The sequence below is a fragment of the Barbatula barbatula genome (assembly GCF_947034865.1).
Source record: "Barbatula barbatula genome assembly, chromosome: 22".
NCBI lineage: Eukaryota > Metazoa > Chordata > Actinopteri > Cypriniformes > Nemacheilidae > Barbatula > Barbatula barbatula.
This window is the reverse complement of record NC_136785.1, coordinates 6,388,375-6,409,085: the sequence shown is the minus strand read 5'-3', so window position 1 is coordinate 6,409,085 and position 20,711 is coordinate 6,388,375. Positions and strand designations below refer to the sequence as shown.

The 20,711-nt window shown below is 39.7% G+C and overlaps 1 protein-coding gene across 3 annotated transcripts in view; it reads right to left on the bottom strand.

The window, feature by feature from the left end:
• The window catches only part of vav2 (vav 2 guanine nucleotide exchange factor), a 125,977-nt gene that overhangs the window by 10,508 nt on the left and 94,758 nt on the right, over positions 1-20,711 (bottom strand). For all 3 annotated transcript variants that reach the window (XM_079485966.1, XM_079485964.1, XM_079485965.1), the window contains exons 4-9: positions 19,911-19,979; positions 12,960-13,065; positions 11,179-11,277; positions 9,852-9,920; positions 9,553-9,653; positions 1,080-1,179 (exon numbers count right to left, since the gene is read on the bottom strand). In XM_079485966.1, the coding sequence (XP_079342092.1) occupies positions 1,080-1,179; positions 9,553-9,653; positions 9,852-9,920; positions 11,179-11,277; positions 12,960-13,065; positions 19,911-19,979 (544 nt within the window). The remainder of the gene's footprint in view (positions 1-1,079; positions 1,180-9,552; positions 9,654-9,851; positions 9,921-11,178; positions 11,278-12,959; positions 13,066-19,910; positions 19,980-20,711) is intronic.

Below are 20,711 nucleotides of genomic sequence, written 5' to 3'. Positions count from 1 at the left end.
TACATCATCTTTAAAGCTGAATTGACTTTTTTTCTGTGCAGTGGATTTGTAGTCTTGACTTTGTGTGTTAATCCCTTCATTTTTAATCTCCCCGTTCTTGTGCTACATGCATGCGAGGATGAACGAGTTACTCAACTGTCACGCTTGACATTCAGAAGCGAGTAAGAAAGAGCTTGATTCCTCTCTCTGACTATCACCGACTCCACGTCCCTCCTGATGAGACACGTCAAGCTAATCCGCCTTGAGAGCCTCTCGTATCCACACAAGAGGTCTCGTGACCGCGGCCCGAGTAGCTGAGCCTGATTACCGAGCCCTTCTCCTGCGCCGGATAACCGGGCGATAATTGTGTGAATTAGTCAACAAGCGTGTACACAATTGCGATCGCTACGATTTTATCTGTAATCTCCTCTAATCCTGCTGGGAATAACGGCTGTCTAACTTTCTCCCACGCCGGTCTTTATTAAAGCCCACACCACCTCTGACTGTCACCCACAAAAAAGTCCTTCATTGCGTCCCAAGCAGCATTTCGGCGAGTGAAATTAGTCCATGTCCCAGAACTGTCAACAGCAGTGTGCAGTGGGAGGATGCTGACCACAGGAATGTTTTTTGTAAGAAAGAGCTGTTAAAAGAGCTTCCTTTGAGGCTGCGCTCCAGCCTTAGCCCTTTGTGCTGGCTGATGACAGAATATAGTTTCAGTGTAACAGTCGAGGAATGTTATTGTGAGAATGATGAATTTCAACCATACGTGTAAGTGAACGTCTACTTGATTTGCCATTTATAACATTTGATTCCCAGCACAATAATGGGCGTTAACATATTGAATTTTCTCAGACTGTGACGGCAGAGCAACCGTATAAGAATCTTAGCAAATTAGTGACAATTAATTAATCAGTTGACACGTTTATAGCTTTCGACACATCAGGATTCATGGCAGATACCACAGACGCATAAATATCAAATAAAAATGAAAAACAATATGCCAATATATTACAAAACCCAAGCACTTCGTTTGATTGAGCTAATAGCATCGGTGTATAATTTGACCTCAGACAAGGGCTTTGATCATAATAAGTGCTTGCCTCCACTTTACACTTGACGTCTTCCCGTGTGACGATCAGCTCCTCCAGTGTCTTCTGAGCGTTCTCCATATGGCTGCAGTACTGGTCATAAATCAGGAGTCTACAGAAGAAACATTACACAGACATTACTCCATTTAGTACCATCCCAAACAATGATTAAACAAATGACAACAAAAATCACAATATCATCATATTAAAATGATATTGTTCTGTTGAACAGCTGGTAAAAATACAATTGGCTCTTCAAAATCAAATATTTATGTTCCCATTCCTAGTAAATCAACTGGTTATAAATCATGGCTGTCCTTCTGAAACCTGATGGAAAAAAAACACTGTTCTTTTTAAATAATTAAGTACTGTGTTGTCAAAGTCGACAAGGACATTTTAATACATTTTATTGGTTAGATATTTGCTAAACCATACCATAACTACTGATCTATATAAATGAGTGGATTGCGTCAATGCACTGAAGCTACCACGTCGCCATGTTGGTACACCCAAACATTCTTTTAATGAATAGGAGTAACTTACCAGTCCCTGTTTTTTTATCTAAAGTCGCATAGTACATTCTTAAAACGCAAATTTCTTAAGCATGTAAATGGTTAATTATTTAAAGTTGGGAATTTTCCTGTCTTATTAGATATGGAGTGAGTTACATTTTCATAACAGTAGCGTACATATCAGATCAGCAGACTTACAAGACACCTTAACATATTACAAATGTGCTTAATCTGAAATCTAAATACAGATAAATACAGGCTGTATATGAAGCCATTACAAAAGTGAGCAATACACACTCACTTTCATTACATAGATGTCACTATTCTGCCCAAAATAAACATTGGAAAAAACATCAGAAATAACAATTAATTTAAACACATATGTGAACTAAAAACGTATCGCACGCCTTATATGTTGAAAAACAGGTTATTTTAGATCGTCATTTTGGCTAAGTCAATGGCGCTCTCTGTCAGTTGGGCATACCAAGATGGCGGCGCAATCGTTTCTAGTTGCTTGACCTCCTTGTGCTGGTTTAGCGTTCTAGACGCAATCCAGTCATTTATATAGATCAGTGACTATACCATACAAATATAATCACAAAATATGGAGGGACAAGGTTTCAGAAGGACAGAAGAGATATATTCAAATAATGCATATATATGGATATAGTGTAAATATGTATAAACAGACACAGAAAAAATATGAGGCCACGTGTTCAGGTAAAATATTTGTAAATGTATTTATGAAAAGTAAAAAACAATTGTGATATCCTTGATTTTGATCAAAGTTGTCATGTGTCTTGTCATGCTGTCAGTGTTTCACATTGCTGTTTGATGACTTTATGTCCCTCCTGAGGTCTAATAAAGAAAGTGGGCTGGAATGGCCACAATGCATCTAGAATTGCTGATTAAATGAGCAATTAGAATGTTCCCTTATTTCTCTGTAAATATTCGTCTACAAGTGATAAAAAGCGGCACTACATAATTTTTTAAACTGGAGAAGAATGTGTTTTTACAGTCTATATTAAATAAATCTTTGTTGAAGCATGTAATGGATTCTGGCCCGTGTTTATTCAAGCCATCGAGACACATTTATTTGATTTCGTAATGCACTCCTGTCAGTGCATGACACATTCTGGAAGCTGTTCAAAGTCATCTTGCCTAGAACATGGCACCACGTGTGGCACAGATTCTTGCCTCTGAATTAAGTAGGACACTGGCACAGTTGGCAAACTCAAACCCTGGGATACTCTTGGCTTGCCTGCCTCTTAATAGTGGTTTTGCTAAAGCCAAATCCACTTTATGAGATATAATCATTGCTTTTAATGGTTCTTGATCATATGCGTGAAACTCACTAAAGCTTGTAATCCTACACAAGTTTCCAGTACAGTAAGATAAAACCAAGAAGACAAGACAAGTGGTACGACCAAAGTAAGATAAAGCAGATCTAAATCCAAACTGGATCGTCCCCTAATGAGGCAGAAACACATCTGGATGTGCACTATGGAGTGAAGGGATGAGGGTGAACTCAAATGCAGCTCATCAAGTGTGCTCTCTATACTGCCATTCAGGACACATATTGCAAAAGCAACCCAAGCCTCTCTTCAGCCATTCATATGCTGATACTGTACAGTATGTGGGCCATACACCGCTTCTGTATCAGTGAGGGTAACATCATCAAACTAAAACGTGCCATCCGAATTTCCCCTTGTAGTAGTAACTCTGATCTCCGTCTGGGCCTCAGTGCCCTTGGGCTAAACAGGCCTGATTAAAGGCTAATCTGGAACAAGAGAGACATCTTGGTTCCTCGTGGAAACGGACTGATGGAGATTAATGACGGCCCTGCTCAGTTATGATCCAATAGGCACCATCAACGGCATATTGAAAATGCAGGGGCAGGTGTCGGGAATTAGCTGTAATAACAGATGTCACAGACATAATTGAACATGAAGGTCCTTTTTACAAGGCAATTTCCAGATTAAATGTTTCAGGTGTCTCATAAAAAGGGCTGCGGGGAAGAGACGCTGCTCTATGTAGGACACCTGAAATGATACAGAAATAATGGAACAAGAACTTTCACGTAAATCAAGAAGAGGCCCAACCCAGCAGTATTTGCAATAGTACGATTAGAAATATGTATCTTAATAGAACTACAGCAATTTTATTCTCAATTATACGTTTATTTAAATATACACAGTATGAATCCAATGGTAATTGCAATTGTTTGCTATATCAAACAAACTTCAATTGGTTTGATTCGATTTAAGACAGAACTCAAAAATACAGCTAACTAACACAATAAGACATAATAAAAACATCATAAAAAACATTTTTAAAAAAAATATAAAGTCTCCAATTTGAGGAAAAAAGTTGCTGTGGTCATATTTAAACCCAGTACAAAAAAAGCCTATATACTAATCAAACAAACACATTAAGTACTGTCATATAGTAATTTTGTAAAGCTACATGAGAACAGCTGTAAATGTACGTTTCATTTACCTTTGTTCATGCTACCGTAATGGACATCCTTTCCTACGAGCACTCAGCATCTAACATTACTAAATAAATAAAAAAGCGCTAGAAATGAGGCGGTGAGGTCTAGCGTGGACATCCGCTGAGCAGATATTTCGAGTTTTAAACACAGCACACATTAGTGTTCAATGAAGATCATTACTGACCCTTTAATGACCCATTCATTAAATGCAATCGAAGCAGAAGAGAAACAAGTTAACATCCAGAAGCTATGCACATCCGTAACCAACCCTTAAGAAAGACGGTCTTTACGAAGCTAATTCTGGACTGATTCTGAAATCGGATTCGTATTAATTGACCGAAAGGCAGAGTTCAGGAAAAGGTGTTCAATTCAAAAGAAATGTTCCCAATCGTGTGGCTCCTGCCTCTTTGGCTTTGGGAAGCCAGACGGTTTTAGACATGCAACGTTCCGACAACTGCAACAACAAAACAGTCGAGGCTATTCAGCCTCTTACTCAGAAGTTCTGCCTGCTTTCCTCCTCTCCTGGCACTTCAGACTGTGAAAAAAGCTTGGGGTTGCTTAAGTGTGAATATTCCCTGAGGTAAAAAGCCTTTTGCTGTGTAAACACGTTCGTTTTGAAATCATCTGTTTCCAGTGCTGTCGCCCACCACACCGGCCTTTTCATTATGGTAAAGCGGTCATGCATGTTATTTCACAGAAAATACAATTCGGTATATATGCTCTACTTCCAGCTTCCATCTGTATCCATCTGAAAGGAGCAGGGTGCTGAGAAACAGTGGAAGTGACAGGCCGGCGAGAGAAGTAATAGTCTCTGACACGCAGCACTGAAGACCCCTCACCTCCACTTTAACACAACCTCACTCTCAACACAAACCAACTAATAATGTCCGTCTGCAATTCCGCACTTGAGTATCGTGCTATCGTGTAAATGAGGTGGGAAATGACCCTTCAAAAAATGGCTGACAGCAACGTTGAGAGTTGATTGACTTTTAAAGCACCTCTATCTCAGTCTGGCCTCCCTCTTAAGTTGTGGCTCCTTGAAAGCGGCGCGATGGTTTGCCGTGAAACAGGGTGGTATTTTCGTTGTTCAATATGCCCTTCACAGCATCAATGGTCCTGAAAGCTTCTCCATTATTTCATTATATGGAATGCACCACCGCAAAAGGTCACATGGACTTACAAGAGGAGATAACAAAATTAATTAAAGGCAGCTGGGCTTTTGGAGCGATGGATGGAGGTGTGGAATATAGCAGGCGCGCAACGGCCAAATCCCCTGGCCATTTCTCTCTTTGTTGAGAGGAAAGAGAGAGGAAGCATGCACACTATAATGAAAATTAGAAACATGCCAATCGGATGAAGCATTGCAAAGGCGCGTGATGCGGTGCTGCCCTAATGAAATGAATAATTTGCCAAAAATACTCGTGCTTAATGTCACCAAATGTAAATATAATCTGTCAGATTTTATTATGAGAAAATGAAAAGCTTTTCGCCCACTCTCTATTTCGAGATGATGTCTTAACACTTTTAAAGTGAATAAAAGTTTGTGTGGACAACAGTTTGAGTTGGCACAAATGACAAATCATTGATGTCTCAATTGTTTCTCATAGACAGTAAAGAAATTCATGCATATTAAATATAGCATTATATAAATGTAGCTATACATAGACAGCTATGTTTGCTATACATTTAATTATTTATATAGCTTATATACTGTATATTTAGCTTTATTTAATGTTCACCAAAATTATATTATATTATATAAAACGATTATAACTTTAAAGAATAGCTTTCTAAATGTTAATCCTATGTTGATTTAATGTGTCATCTCTACACTTGAAAAAAGCAAATCGCCAATTTTGGGCTCAAATTCAGGGTGTCAGAAATTCTAATAATAAAGTCAAACTTTCCAAAAATCACAACTATGTATCTATAACTATGCCATTCTCATGAAAAGCTCTATGCACAGATTGTATGTCTAAACTGCATCAATTCCAACTTCTGCCAAACATCTTAAGACAAACATCTTAAATGTTGGCACACACAATGTGTTTCATTGGCACTTAAATGAAACATAACTAATATCTCTACGAAGTATTCTAAGTTATGAAATAACCCCTGAGCAATAAAATTCAGCTTATTGAGAGAGAACTGGTACAAAAGAAAAGACAAATGGATGGTGGTAGACGGTACAGGAAAGCTGGCAGTCAGACAGGTGAAGAAAGATATCAAAGAGAGCCTAAATATGACATGATCTCAGTGATAAGACCCCGTGGCCTTGTGTGTTGGAATGGGGCCGCACTGCTGCTATGTCGTGCCAAAGTGCACATTAGCGCAAGCGCCCACGGAAGGCTGGCTCAATGAGGTGACAGGCTCAGAATTACATAAACAAAAGAGCGCGGGCGAGAGAGGAGGTGCTGTCATGATTGCTCTGCGTGATGCTGCCCGCTGGGCTCAGGGAAGAGCCTTGTAATGGGCCAATTACCTATGCAAACTGACAAATGGAAACAATAGGGCTGCCTCCTCCGTCTCTATTCTTTGCCTTTCTTTTTATGGAGCCCATCGATCCCTATCATCAACTGAAACAAAGTCGGTAACTGCAAATAGCGTATAAACATGGAGTAACGTAGTTCAGCCTAATGTTGCTTAAGCTAATACGAGTTTTCTTTGGACTCCAAATAGGGGTTGGGTCTGACATTATCATTACCTACAGCAAAGTAATGCAGAGATCAGCCCTCCCTGTGTGAATGGAAATGCTCTGGTCCCCAATAGCTGTGGTACTGAGTGCCTGTACGCCACTTCTCATTGGGAGAAGTCATTTACCCACCCGAGAGATAAGAAGATATCTATGGAAGCACTCAAGCGGAGGTTAAATTAGATGTCGTATAAGCAGAGAAGAAGATAAAAGAGGAACAATGTCGTCTTTAATGTGCATTAAGAACAACAAGTGATTAAAAGCATATAAAGACTTTCAAATGAGAAACAAAGCTTACTTAGTGCCATTAAATCACTCTTCTGTCAATATGTGGAAGTTTTCTGTCTGATAATAATGATGAACTGAACTGCCAGCTGTCAGGAGTGATTATTTCACTCGATTTCAACATTTTGAACTAAACTTATTTATGCGTTTATGTCTTCATTAAATGCCACTCTGAGTGAATATTACCATTTGATACACGCAAATATCGCTCTATCACAAGTTTCAGGCAACACTGAAATCACCATTGAAATTGGCAACCCCAAGACAAAATATGTTATTATATTCTCTCCTTTATATTTTAAAATATTTGACTAATTCTAGGAGCTGAAGTGAACTGAGGTAAATACAAAATATTGTTTTAATTTCTTACTAGTGTGCATAATTAAGTACACAAAAGGTTTCATTATGAATCATAATTATGAATCAAATTATTTTTTGTGGGAAATATTATATTTACATGACATGAGTACGTTTAATATACAGCAGTGGAAAAAAGACCATTTCAGTTTTTCAGAATTTACTATAATTTATTATTTTCTTTTTATTCTGTGAACTTCTAACAAAATTCCTCCCAAATTTAAATAAATTATTGTTTCTGTTTGCATTTATTTTCAGAAAATGAAGAATGGAGAAACAGGTCAAAATAACAGAAAAGATGCTCTGTATTGAGACCTCAAATACTGCAAAGAAAACAAGTTCATATTCACCTTTAAGCAATAGTACAGTAATATTTGTTGAATATTATATTTGTAATATAAAAGTTGATTTTTTTTTTATGATAACCTTTAAATGTATAGGAGCAAACGCACACCACATGATGTGGCGGTCAATGACAGAAATACATAAGTGAAAAGGAAGTACACTCACTTGTGCAAACTCTTATCAAACCAACTTTTCGGCTCCAAACTTTTGTTAAAGACTTTTTATTATAAACATGAAGAGTTTTGTTCCAAAATGAGATAAATCCGTTTTTATTTATTTATCGTGCATTCCAATAAATATCAATCAAACTGCAGTTGGTCTCCAAAAATACATCTAACTAGCACAATGAAAACATGATAACATAATAAAAATATATTTTTATTGTTATCTCATTTTGGAACCAAACTCCTAATTCTTACCTTGATTTTATCACAGTTTTCATTTGTTTTTTTCATACTTTTTAAGATTTTCCAGACACTGGGAATGTCCACAATACATATAGAAATGCTGTTTAAATGAAAATTTTGAATGTTTTTTTTTCCATAGCTGTATATTAGGTCATTTACACTGGATAATTCCTCATAGACCGCTACTGTATTAAGCGGAGATGCATATTAAATTTCTGCAATAAGTGGAGTATGTCCAATGTTTAATTTCTTGTAATATATATGTAAAACAAGAAGAGTCTTGGTTACCCTTGCATTCTATAGAAACCCAATCCAAAAACTGCTGCAGCGGTAATTCTTAAGATCTTACTGCAAGGTCATCTGGGTGCTTAATAAACCAGAACACTAGACCAAAGTTCTCATTTCTAAGGATACACACGCTCTAATCGCAGTGAGGTCAAAATTTTCTGTTACACCTCTTTGGTTTTATTAAGTTGGGATAAAACAGCGATTGTGCTGAGCACAGCAGGAGCGGAATTCTCAAACAGAAATACTGATACAGAGGACCTTCATAATGCCTATTAATGCGAAGCCTAATGAAGTGTACCATGGCTAGAATAAGCTGACTGTTACAGGGTATGTCACTTAGTCAAGCCCCAGTGTTTTTCAAACCAAGAGGACTGCAGGGAAATGTCACATCTCCGAGCTGATTCAGCGACTGTCATGGAGCAATGACCCGGGACGCTTCAGGTATGATATTTAATATTGTTCTCTGGGTTTGTGAAGCACATTAATGTACCCAAAATGAAAATGTGCTTATAACTCCCCGTCTTTCCAGCTTGACAGCCCTAGTTGCTACTCTCCCATTTGACTTGAAATGAATACAGAAAGGATGGATTCTTTGAAAATATATAACAAACAGGCAAACAAAGTCTCCACATACTGGCTACCATAATCGTACATTTTTCGAAGGTATACTGTACATAAAATAGTGTTATAGTTGTACCAGAACCCCAGGGTATCTGTCATCCATTGCGGATGGAGTATCTAACACACCTCCCCTTGATTCTCTATTATCTGCTTATTGATTTTTGATACAGAAGACAAAAAGAGCACTCGAAACAGGAAGCGTTTAGCTCTAAAGCAGCAGACTTCCACAGACAGGTCTATTTTCTTTGTAAGCCCTGGGGATTTGTAGGCTCTGATGAGGATTACTTTTAAAATAGCAGGCCCGCTGGCGTGATGGATTTTTTTTGGGGCGGGCGACCTCAGTAGACTCCGTACGTGTGGCGATCTTGACTTTGCCTCTCTTACTTGAGGTCAGTTTAGTTTAACAAAGCCTTAGGGTGTTGACAGAACTGTGAGATGTTATAACAGAAGTGACGGTGATGAAGTTTTTCACAGAGGTACTGACCTCTCCTTGAAGTCCAGGAAGGTCTTTCCCAGGCCGATGCCTCCGCTCACCATGGTCATGTCAATGGCTCTGAGCAAAGCGAAGTGGACCTTGATGATGTCCTGTGGAAATGGAGAATCACCAACATCCATCCAAGCATCATTTTAAACAAAGCAATCAAAACAGCTGTTTCAGACTTTTTATCAAAATGATTATATTTGTTATACTATACTTTGTTGTCTTGTAATGCCCTCAGTTTGTCTTTTTTAGATTAAAAGTACTGTAGTTTATAAAGGCAGGCAGAGCAAATGATCACTCACCTCTAAATTCACAAATATAGCCTCCATCTCCTGTGGAGTTAACACTTGCTTCAGGGGGATCATGTAATTCTACAAAAAAATAAAAATAAACAGGTAAAACACAAGTAAAGAGATAGTTTTTACCCAGCAGCACAAATAGAACAAAGAAAACCCCATCACTGTAACAGACACACAGAATAAATTCACAAGTTTTCAAAGCCAAAGCTTAATGAGTCATTACACGGCTACTCTTTAAGTTAACAGTCAAACACACGCTCGCTGTTGTACCGAGACCGCATCCTCCTCGTGGTCCCTAATTGTCTTTGACAAACAAAAGTCAAATGTTGTTTGTTTAGTGTGGCCGCTGGCTGGCTTTTCAAACCAAATAAACGGAGATATCCTGGCAAAAGCATCTATTCATTTGTTTCTATTACACTTCAAAATGACTGTTGAGTTTCAGGGCGGCGTTAACACGTTTGGTTTAAATATTAGTGATAATCAGCATACAAAGCTTCTGTCTGCGTGACTCTTACGGTTTCCCTCAGACAGAGAACAGCTTAGGAAACGCAGTTCAAACTCTACATGTTGCTCGTGAGAGACCCACTGGGTACAAGACCACATTAAACATCCCACATTCAATCACGGTTTGTACATACAAGCGTGCATGCATGTTATACCCCGAAGGTTCAATTGAGCGTTGTGCCAACAGTATTGATTTTACCCCTGATGCATTTTCTCACTTCGTGGCCAGTCTGTGGCATTTCTGCCCTGCGATTGACCTCACAGTCCAGAGGGCAAAACATACACACGAACTCACATGGAACGAACAAAATTCTATGCTGATTTGATGTCAATATAAATCAACATCCTTGACCACCGTGATGTGACACATCTGAGTGAATCTAGATAAATGTATGATGGGACTTCTATTCATCTATTATTGACTGGGTTGTGAAAAGTACAGTTTCAGTTTTAAATTGATACAATACTAAATCCACAGGGCACAGGAAAATGCTGTCATCATTTCCTCACCCTTGTCATTTCAAATCTGTTTGTCTTTCTTCTGCAGAACACAAAAGAAGATATTTTGGGTACCGCCATCGTTCAGTTGCCAACATTCTTCAAAATATCTTCTTTTGTGTTCTGCGGAAGAAAGTCGTGGTTTGAAATGACAAGAGGGTGAGGAAATGATGTCAGAATTTTCATTTTTGGGTGAACTCACTTTAACGTGTCACTAAGGCACATTTTTTGGAACTGGGGTTTTCTAGGGTTTTCCCATAAAGAGAGAAGACTCGGTTATAGACACACTTTCACTCTCCCCAGTACACGGGACTCACTAGACTCTCACCTTCTCAATGTCCTCCAGTGTCTTGTAGTACTTTGCTTCAGTCTCCTGAATCTCCACCAAGCAGCAATTCCTCTTGTCATCCTCCGTCATGCCCATTTTCTATCATGGGAAGAGGAAACAAACACACACACCGTGATGCTGTTGGTATTGTTTCTTAAGATACCAGCCCAGCACATTTACACTCCTGTGAAAGACACCAAACTTTTATTCAAGGGAATTCAGGTAACAATCAGGACAGCCAAAGCACATTCTGTAACAATTGCAAACACAGGGAAACATTGAATATTTCACAATAGGACTTCAAGAGCAACATAAACAAAGTTGAAACGTTTTTTCTTTCATTCAAAATGACATAAACTCTATTGTAAGGCACAAAAAGCAACCATAGAAAAGTCACAAATGTGGTTTTGATGAGAAATTTCAAGCAAAACGAGGCCAGTTCACAGAACAATAACAACAGAAAATGATCTAATAGCGCAATATGCATTTCATTAAATGTAATCACTGGGCCTTGGTGTTTTGTGAGCTTGTTTGGGAGAGTTGCGATAAGGCTGAAGCGAGGAGAAGGCAAGCCAGCTGGAGACCAGGACTGGAAGGAACATCAGAACACACATTTGAACATCTGGGCCTGGCGGTGCACAAGGCCAAACCAAACCTGCTTGCATCCAAATTTAAGATCACAAACAATTGTTTCGTTAACAAGCGAGACAGAGAGAGACGGCTTAGAAAAGCAGGATAGATCCGTCCAAACAGCCGCCTAGCAACGCTATTGCTCAAAGCAGCCAGTATTGGGAAAGGCAAACACATCTGTGACTTTCGCTGACAAATGGGGCATATGAGAAAGTGTGACATCATTATCTGTTTTGCTTTTATCGGCATTTGGGAGCGATTGTGGTCTGGAACTCATCTGACGTGCCAATAAAGGTTTGAGACAAAGCTAAGAAGATGTATTTATATTTATAATAGTCGAAAGGAGGCTGAGTGTGTGCCAACCCAAATCAGCAGATACACCTCCGAGTGTGATTTTGTGTGTGCGTCTCTGAAGGCGGTACCCAGCAGTCTTCTCTCTCTGCGGGAGAGATTTCTTCCCTCATGGGCTTAAAATAACCTACCATTAGCTCGCTCAGAGAGACAGCACGCACTTTAAACTCCATCTGAGATACAGCAGGACATTAGCACTGGCACATCCTTTCCTTGATCATATGTAGGCATAGCAAGACACATCACGCCAGTCCTGCTATAAAATCAAACTTAAGTGTAGTTTTCCGATTGTATTTTTAATGTCCTGTGCAGCCAACTTGTGAAGTTCTGCAGAAAGAATTTAAACATTGCATTATATTGTGTTTACAGTTATATTCTATGCAGTTTAACATTGTTTAAAAAATCATAAGGGTCAGCAAGGGATTAAGTATTTTTTTATTTGAACTCTTCCATGAATAAAACTGTAAGAGGCAATGTACTGTGCAGAACCTTCTGTGGCCTACTTATGGGTCGTAAAACACGCTTGCCTTGGGTTGTTGAGCTCTTTATATAAGCACAAGGGTCTCGGAGGTTTGAGCCGACACACATTTACAGGGAAGGACAGAGGAGCACTTGAAGGAGCTTAAGGTAGTAATGTGCGGTGTAGCCCGACACTTACCTGCATGTATCTGATCTGCAGCATTGAGGAGGCAAAGCAGCAAATGTAAGCATTGCAAGTTAACTCGCGCACACCTGTGGGATAATGACATCCATCTCCATCCTCTCTCTCACACACATGCACCATGCGGCATCTTACTCACCATGGGCTGTCTAACTTCCACCTTGATGATGTCCTCGTAGATGTCGTCACCGTCATCATCGCAGGGGACGCAGTCGTAAATGTCATCCTCTCCAACGTCATGCTCGCTTTATGGAAAGACACAAAAAAAGCAGTGGATTAAAATACTATACATTTATAGAATTAATGTAGATTACAGACTCATGTCCTGATTATCTTCTATAATATGTTTATCAGGCATTGACATTGGCATCCGTCATGGCACACTTTACCGCTGTTCTCTCAGGAACGGTCAAAATAAAGCAGGCTGACATCAAGGTGTCCTTCCATGCCTGTTCCCAGGTGTGCTTTCACAGCAACAATCAAATCAGTCATCCATCCCTCCCTAAGAGAAGAGTTTAGTCTCACCAGTGGCTCAACCTGACAGCAACAAGTATCTTCCTCACTTTCGCCAATGTGTCCAATTGCGGGCAAATGTAAGTGTGAAAAGCTAATGCAACCTGAATCAAACGCCTGCCCAGGAGACTCATTGTCTCAGAGAAGAGATACAGCCGTGAGGGCACAATACAAACACACCAAAACACATGCTTTTATAATGAGATACAGCAGTGGTATATTTGCATTTAATGTGAGCAGATAACAAACAATTTATGTTTTGCCGTAGAGATCGCAATTAGCATTTAACAACCTCAGTCGTAGGATATTCTGGAAAGCTATATTGCCATTTTAAAGGATTTTAATAAGCCGGTAAGAAGATTACCTGCGTGCTATAAAATACCACGACTTTGCTATTATATCGCACTTACTCACTTTGAGTTCCGTAACAAAATCATTTTAATTTTAACGCAACTGAAGGTTAATTCTTGGGAGACAGTTAACTCGTAACATCAGAAGAGAGAAAGTATTGATACACATGCTGATGGCTAAAGGGAGTTTCGGTGATTTGAGACAACACGTCCCTTAAAATGTTTTATTCGTGACAAGCTTGCGGTTAATATGTGGTAAATTCGCAGCAATGTTTGACAAATGTTTGCCACATGAGCGTGCTTGCGTTTTAAGGGATACCAGACTAGCTGCTCTACACATTTTTCATGAACAAGATACAAATTAAAACTCAGTCTATGCCATAGAAAAAAACACTTTTAAGGTGGGATAAGCCACTTCAGCTATTTTAAGGCTATGTTAATAGCCCCATGCCATCTGACCTGTAGACTTTATAAATATTCAAACCATCACCATCTTTTTTTTAATCCAGAAGAGGTTTCACTGCATGATGGTAGCAGAGCCGGCATGGATGGATGGAGGCCAGCATGAGTAAAACAGCCAACAGAACGGTTGTTGGTCAGGCAGAAGCTGCTAATCCATCTGTGTGACCTTCTATACCTGCACATGCAGAACAGCCTTCTAAAATGCAAATTTAAAGGGATACTTCACCCAAAAATTATGTCATCGTGTGCTCAGCATCAGTTTGTTTCATAATCTCTAAAAATTTGTTTTGCTGAACCCACAGGAAGAAATTTTGAAGAATGTCAGATCTCACCCACCATTTACTGCCATAGTAGGGAAAATAAATAGTATGGGAGTCAATGGGGGGGGGGGGGGGGGATTTGACAATATTCCTGTGTGTTCAGCACAAAAAGGGTGAGTACATGATGACCGAATTATGTGTCCCTTTAAAGAACACAGCAGCACGATTTGACCACTAAAACCTTTTAAATCATATTACAATCATTTATACGCTAGTGAAAAGTATTATTTCTGAGTGTTTAATGAATGGAGTGACTGAAAATTCCTTTGTTTGTACCCGAGGCTGCTTAATAAAATAAATTCTCTGTTTTGTGTGCAAAGGGTAGATTCAGAAACGTGGAGCTCCTGGGCCAGTGTGGTTAATGTGATGTATTGCTAGAAGGCCTCATTGGAGAGTTTGTTTACACATGAACATCTGGCTGTGTTTTTGCTCCTTTACTTTCTATTTTCTCACATTTTTCTTACACTTTAGTCTTTTTTCTCATTCATTACAGACTCTCAGGCATTCTAAAGCACCGTAACCAGTTTATATGACTGTGACTACAGTCATTTCATACAATTAGATCTAAATTTACAGTAAACCCGCATATAAGTATTATAAGTAAGCCATTCCTTATTATTCAAAATCTTTAATTCCTATAAAGTGACTGGAAGGTTTTGTGGAAGACTGTGCTGTCAGTCAAACTCTGCCACAAAAGAACATCTCAAAAGACGTTGACATGTCCAAATGCGCACTTTATTAAACCCCCTTTTATGATTAATATGAATGGTGCCACAGGCAAGAAAACCTTTGCCTTGAAACTCCCAAGACTGTGAAAGATCCACAAAACTGCTCATTTCAAAATAATTACCTGACGCAAATGGCTTTTTAAATGACAAAACATGACATGCATGCTCATATCTGCACAGACGGTGGGAAATGGACAAGCTATTAAAAAGGAAAGGTGCTGTCCTCAATCTAACGTTCAGCATTGTGTCCACACAGAGAGGATTATTTGAAGTATTAATTGAGGCTGTATAGTTCACACTGAGGGGCGGCTGACTAGCTGTCCTCCCTCATTATCCGAGCTGACTTTCCCTTCTCCCAGACCCGCTGTCAGTCAGAGAAAATCTCTCTGAATCACACAGCTCTGAAACAGAGGAAGATTTATCCTGTGACCTCAAATCCTGAAGTACAAGCATTAGCTGTGTCATGTGAAGGGCGTAGATTTTGAGGTCGCGTGTGTTAGGTAGACTTTTTGGAGACAGAATCTGACACAAAAAGCACAGCGTGTGCCTTTGTCACTTCTGAATTAAGGGGTTATGTTTTGATTGAACTCTGGATGGCAAAAATAGGGCTGCTTTTGCACGCGATGACATGACCCCATTATAAGCTATAATGCTTAAGGGCCACAAGCCTTTGCCTACCATGAGCATAAACCCCAATACCCTATGAGGTTGAAAAAGGACCATTGCTTTATATAGGAATCCTATCATTTAAAGACCAGCCCTGCTGTCAGATTAATGTTATGAAGGATTATCTGATCTATGGTTCTGGTGTGGTGGGCAGGCATTACACACGTATACCATACGTCTGAAACTGCCAGTGGAAAAATATGATAGACTAGACTGCGGAAGAATTCAAAATTGAGTCAATCTAAATGTTTAAAGTGCGGAAAGAATGTTTTAACTGGGCAGCCAGGTTCCATTTGGGCCAACATATTAAATGATGAAACATTTTGCGGTCTCAAGCTGTCGAAACCATCACAACCATAGAGGCTCCTCTGACAGCACTAGCGCTTATTTTACATGTATAACGGCATTCTTGAACGTTTTCTTACGCTTAGCCAACCGCAAACCCATAAGGGAAAACCATGTTTAGAGCATTGCAAAGGATCCACCACAAACTCAGCGCTGGTCCCAGTAACACCCTGTGGATGAAAAAATTGACACTGGCAGATGCCTCAAGTACACGCGCCATATAGACTGAAGGGATAGAATGTAGAAAGATCATATGATTGTTCTTTGATATCTGCCGCATTGACCCTGCCAGTGATCCTATGACTCATATGTGTTGTGGTCAAGTTGAACACACTGGAAAGTGCAGATGCGGTGGAAATTTGTGTATGTTTTCACAAAGACGGTTTTGCATATGTAACATTTGATGGAAGGCGTGACCCTGACTCAGAAAACTCCCTGGTCTGTAGAGATTAGGCAGGGCTTTCTCTAGTCTCCCCACTTGTCTGGAAAGAAGACATACATTGCAGTTATGGGTTCTTCTTCTAGACTTTAATGGAACCCTAAAAAACATCGTATACAATAAAAAGAAATTACATTTTGCATGTATTCTCCTTGTAGTTAAAACATTTGTCATTTTTGTCACTGAAAACAAATAATGTGTTTTATTACAAATACTGTATGTAGCATTGTTCTATGTAAACAAACTATATTTGCAACCCGTCGCCAAAGAGACATCCAGACCTCTGAACTTCTGTATTAACGCCCCACGTGTCTCAGTGTGAGCAATATATAAATAATATCAAATTAGCAATAGAACTACTCCTTTTCCAGCTGCCATTGAAAGTGAGCCATATATTGATGGAGCATATATTGAAGGAGACAATATATGGTTACGATTTCCAGACTACCTGGTTGAGACATTCTGTACTATATTTGAGGAATCATTACATTTTAAAACATGTCCATCATCCAATCCGGGGTGTCTGGAGAGACAGATGCCAAATCCCTCAGAGTGCTTTAGCCTGAGGCTCCCCAACCCATAATGCTTCTGGTAAGATATCACACTGTAGCAGCAATCGGTTCGGATAGAGTAAATCATTACTGACATGATGTACATCCAGATATTTGATTGCTATATGACTAAAAAACACGGCCTGTTCGCTCAAATTGAACAATTTCATGCTTTGTCAGTTATTGGGTGAACACATTAAATATAGTGAAATGAGGCAGTGATACTGTGAAATCCAGTTGGGTTATATTAGCCATGAACTCATAAATTACCCTTAAATAACTCTGTATTTGCAATCCTTCCATATTCATACGACTCAATTACCAAGACCAGTCAGTTCAGCTTAGCGCACACCTGAATACACAGTGATAAAACCCACAGTCAGTGGTTCAGGGACGGTTACCCTGTCATAACACTGAGGTGATAGGAAAATAAAGACGATACTTTGTGATGGAGCTTCCCTTTTGAACCATTGTTACATCACACAGCCATTAACCAATGAGCAGCGGGCTGTATAAAAAACATTTTTAAACCTTGGAAATACGGACCATAACTGGCACGAAGGAGTTCGCATGTACATTATGGTTGGTTTTTCTACCTGGACATGACCATAGACCATTTCACATTACAGTCACTTTTATTTATTTAAGTTACACACAATATAAACACTTAAAAATGTCAAATGAAAGCCAAAACACCACTTAATGACTGTATTTTACACATTGGCCAATTTCTTTTTAAGCTGTTTAAAAATGCAGGCCGTAACCAGCATGATGGAGAGTCCTCTACGGGGCTTTTAAAAGCTCTTTTAAAAAGCAGTGTCTCGGTCATGGCTCTCATTCGAGAGTACGCAAGACTACAGAGCCTTTTCAACACTATTAACCTTTCACAAAAGCACCTTGATTAGCACTTTTTCACCCTTTATCTCTTCAAGTGAATCACGCTCATACAGAATAATTCATCTTTACTTCATCCACTGAAAGAAAGAGTCTTTTCATCCCTGATCCACCCCACGCGTGGCACGCTGTTGAGAAACATCTTCAATCTAACAGAGACACAACACTTAAATTAACAAACCTATTGAAGCCATATGATGGTGACTCACTGTTTGAGCTTTGGCAGCTCTGCAAGGCTTTCATGCACATTTCCATTTCCATTAAAGAAGACAATGATATCACAGTCCAATTAAGAAAGCTCAGGGAAGAGCTTGTTAAACTGTGTCCCAGTGCATCATATCTGGGACCTTTCCATTAATCAGACTACAGCGTAACTGAACTGAACCACATTTATGGTTGTAAAAGGTCATGGGTCCGCACGGATGGGTGGTTTCATTAATTCGGTCGGATACCCTGTTCCATTACCGGCGGTACATTGAGTGCGCTGGGTGTGGGTTTAACCTCTGATTTGAAACAGAGATGTGTTTCCACATGAATCTACATGTGAAGAGAGGTCAGATGGCAGAAGGATATCGAGAACATTGGAGGAGGTCAGCAATCACTTCAGGCCATATAAAGCAGCACCTGAAGTCCTGTCGAATTGGATCAGCGCAGAAGACCGCACACGCTAGAAATGTCAAAGGTCTACACATGTCCTCACAAAAACCTGACCCTAACAATACATATACAAGAATTTGTTTTTGGAATATATACATATAGTATATATATAGTGTATATAAACAGCACATATACTGTACCGACAAACAGTGCTTTCTTAATATAACATTAGAATGAATTCTTTCAGACAAAAAAGGCAAAATTATCAAAATGTAAACCGTGATAAAAATATAGTCGACACACCTGTCTTACTGTCCAATAAGTCCACAACCTGTCTATTTGGACGGCTCCTATAATAAGGCCATTTGACCTGTGATTGAACTTCACACCTGTAGAAGCCGGCGCTAACACACCAGCAAGTGTGACACTGTCCTCTGCAGATGAATGACACACATCCATCCTGCTGTCTAATTAATCTCCATTAATCAGTGAAGAATCAGGCCTGTCACCACTGTCACAGCCCCCCCACTCTTCTCCTCACCCCTCCAAAGCACCCTGTACTTAACACCCACACTGACAGCCGGCCATGCTCTGAGCATGGCACAGGGCTTGCATTGTCATGGTAACCAGAAGAGCAAGCCACCAAGCTATGTCTGTAAACAGGGAAAACGGACAGGTGTGAGCCTGGGCAGGGCACAGAGGTTTTATGTGAGAAAAGCTGCAAAATATGTGACAGTCGTCCATAACAGAGACGTTATTTAGTACTCACAAATAACTTTAACTTTGAAAACACAACAGGTACAATACTATGTGACAACAAAGGCTATCCTCAGCGGTGACAAATGTATACCTCAATACCTCAAAGAACTTCATATTAAAACACAAAAATACACAACAAAGAGTTAAACTGGAAGAATTATCATTTAGACCAGGGGTTCCTAAAGTATGGGTCGGGACCCCCCCGGGGTGTCGCAAGGCTGCGAGGGTGGAGTTCCAAGATTATTTTCTGAATTTTATTATTAGGAATAGTGTATTTAATCAATAAGTGTAACCAAACATAACACTCGAGGGTCTCGAGTCCCTGGCACTGTTGTTTTGGGGGTCGCAAGCCAAAAAGTTTGGGTACCCTGATTTAGACCAATTGGACTGGACCAATTAGAAACCACATCTGCACAGTTAAGTCCCACCCATTTTTAGGTACCCTGTTTTCCTAATTGCCACTTACTCTGCCAACTCCTCCAAGCTCCGGTACACATCATCTTCATTCAGTCCTGTGTCCTCTGATGGAAAGGGCCTGGGGAGAGAAGAGAAAAGACTGTTAGCTATCACACCGCCCTCACACACACACGCAGAAGAAAGAATATCCATCAGTCATGTAGCGCGATTCACTTCTCAACATCCATAATTCAACAGGTGGGGTTATTCATGAGTGGTCCACCTTCTCCATGATTGACACTTGTAACAATGTGACAGATGTTTAAAAGGCACTTATCTGATTTCCCACAGAATACTGCAGACGCAGTGAAAAGACTGAATGACACGAGCTCCTGCAGGTTGACAGGAACACACAAACTCAAATACTTCAGCCATCTCCTCGACAACTGCGGGTCAAACTTTTCACTCCTCTGAGAGCTGACCCGCCAAGGTTTTAAATCCAGGGCTCAAGAATATTTGCGGTCCAATTAGAAAGCAGAAAGCAGGCAACTGATCAATTATTCAATTAATGGCACGCCTGTTCCTCCGGAGATCTCATCAAATCACTTAATCTCACACATCGCGTGGGGCCAAAGGTGCTGCGCAACATGCAAAAAACATGAGCCTCTGAAAATAAAGAGATTTGAAGGCAAAGCTTGTCACATTCGCTTTAGCGTGTGTAGGGCACGTCTCAATGTCACAAGGCTTAATAGATCTGATTCACACCTTAGAATAACACCCAACAGAAAACACCATGGCAGTGTGATGCCCTGGCTTTATGGAGCTCTTAACATTATGACTAGAAGAGGCAATTCTTAACATGGGCGAATCT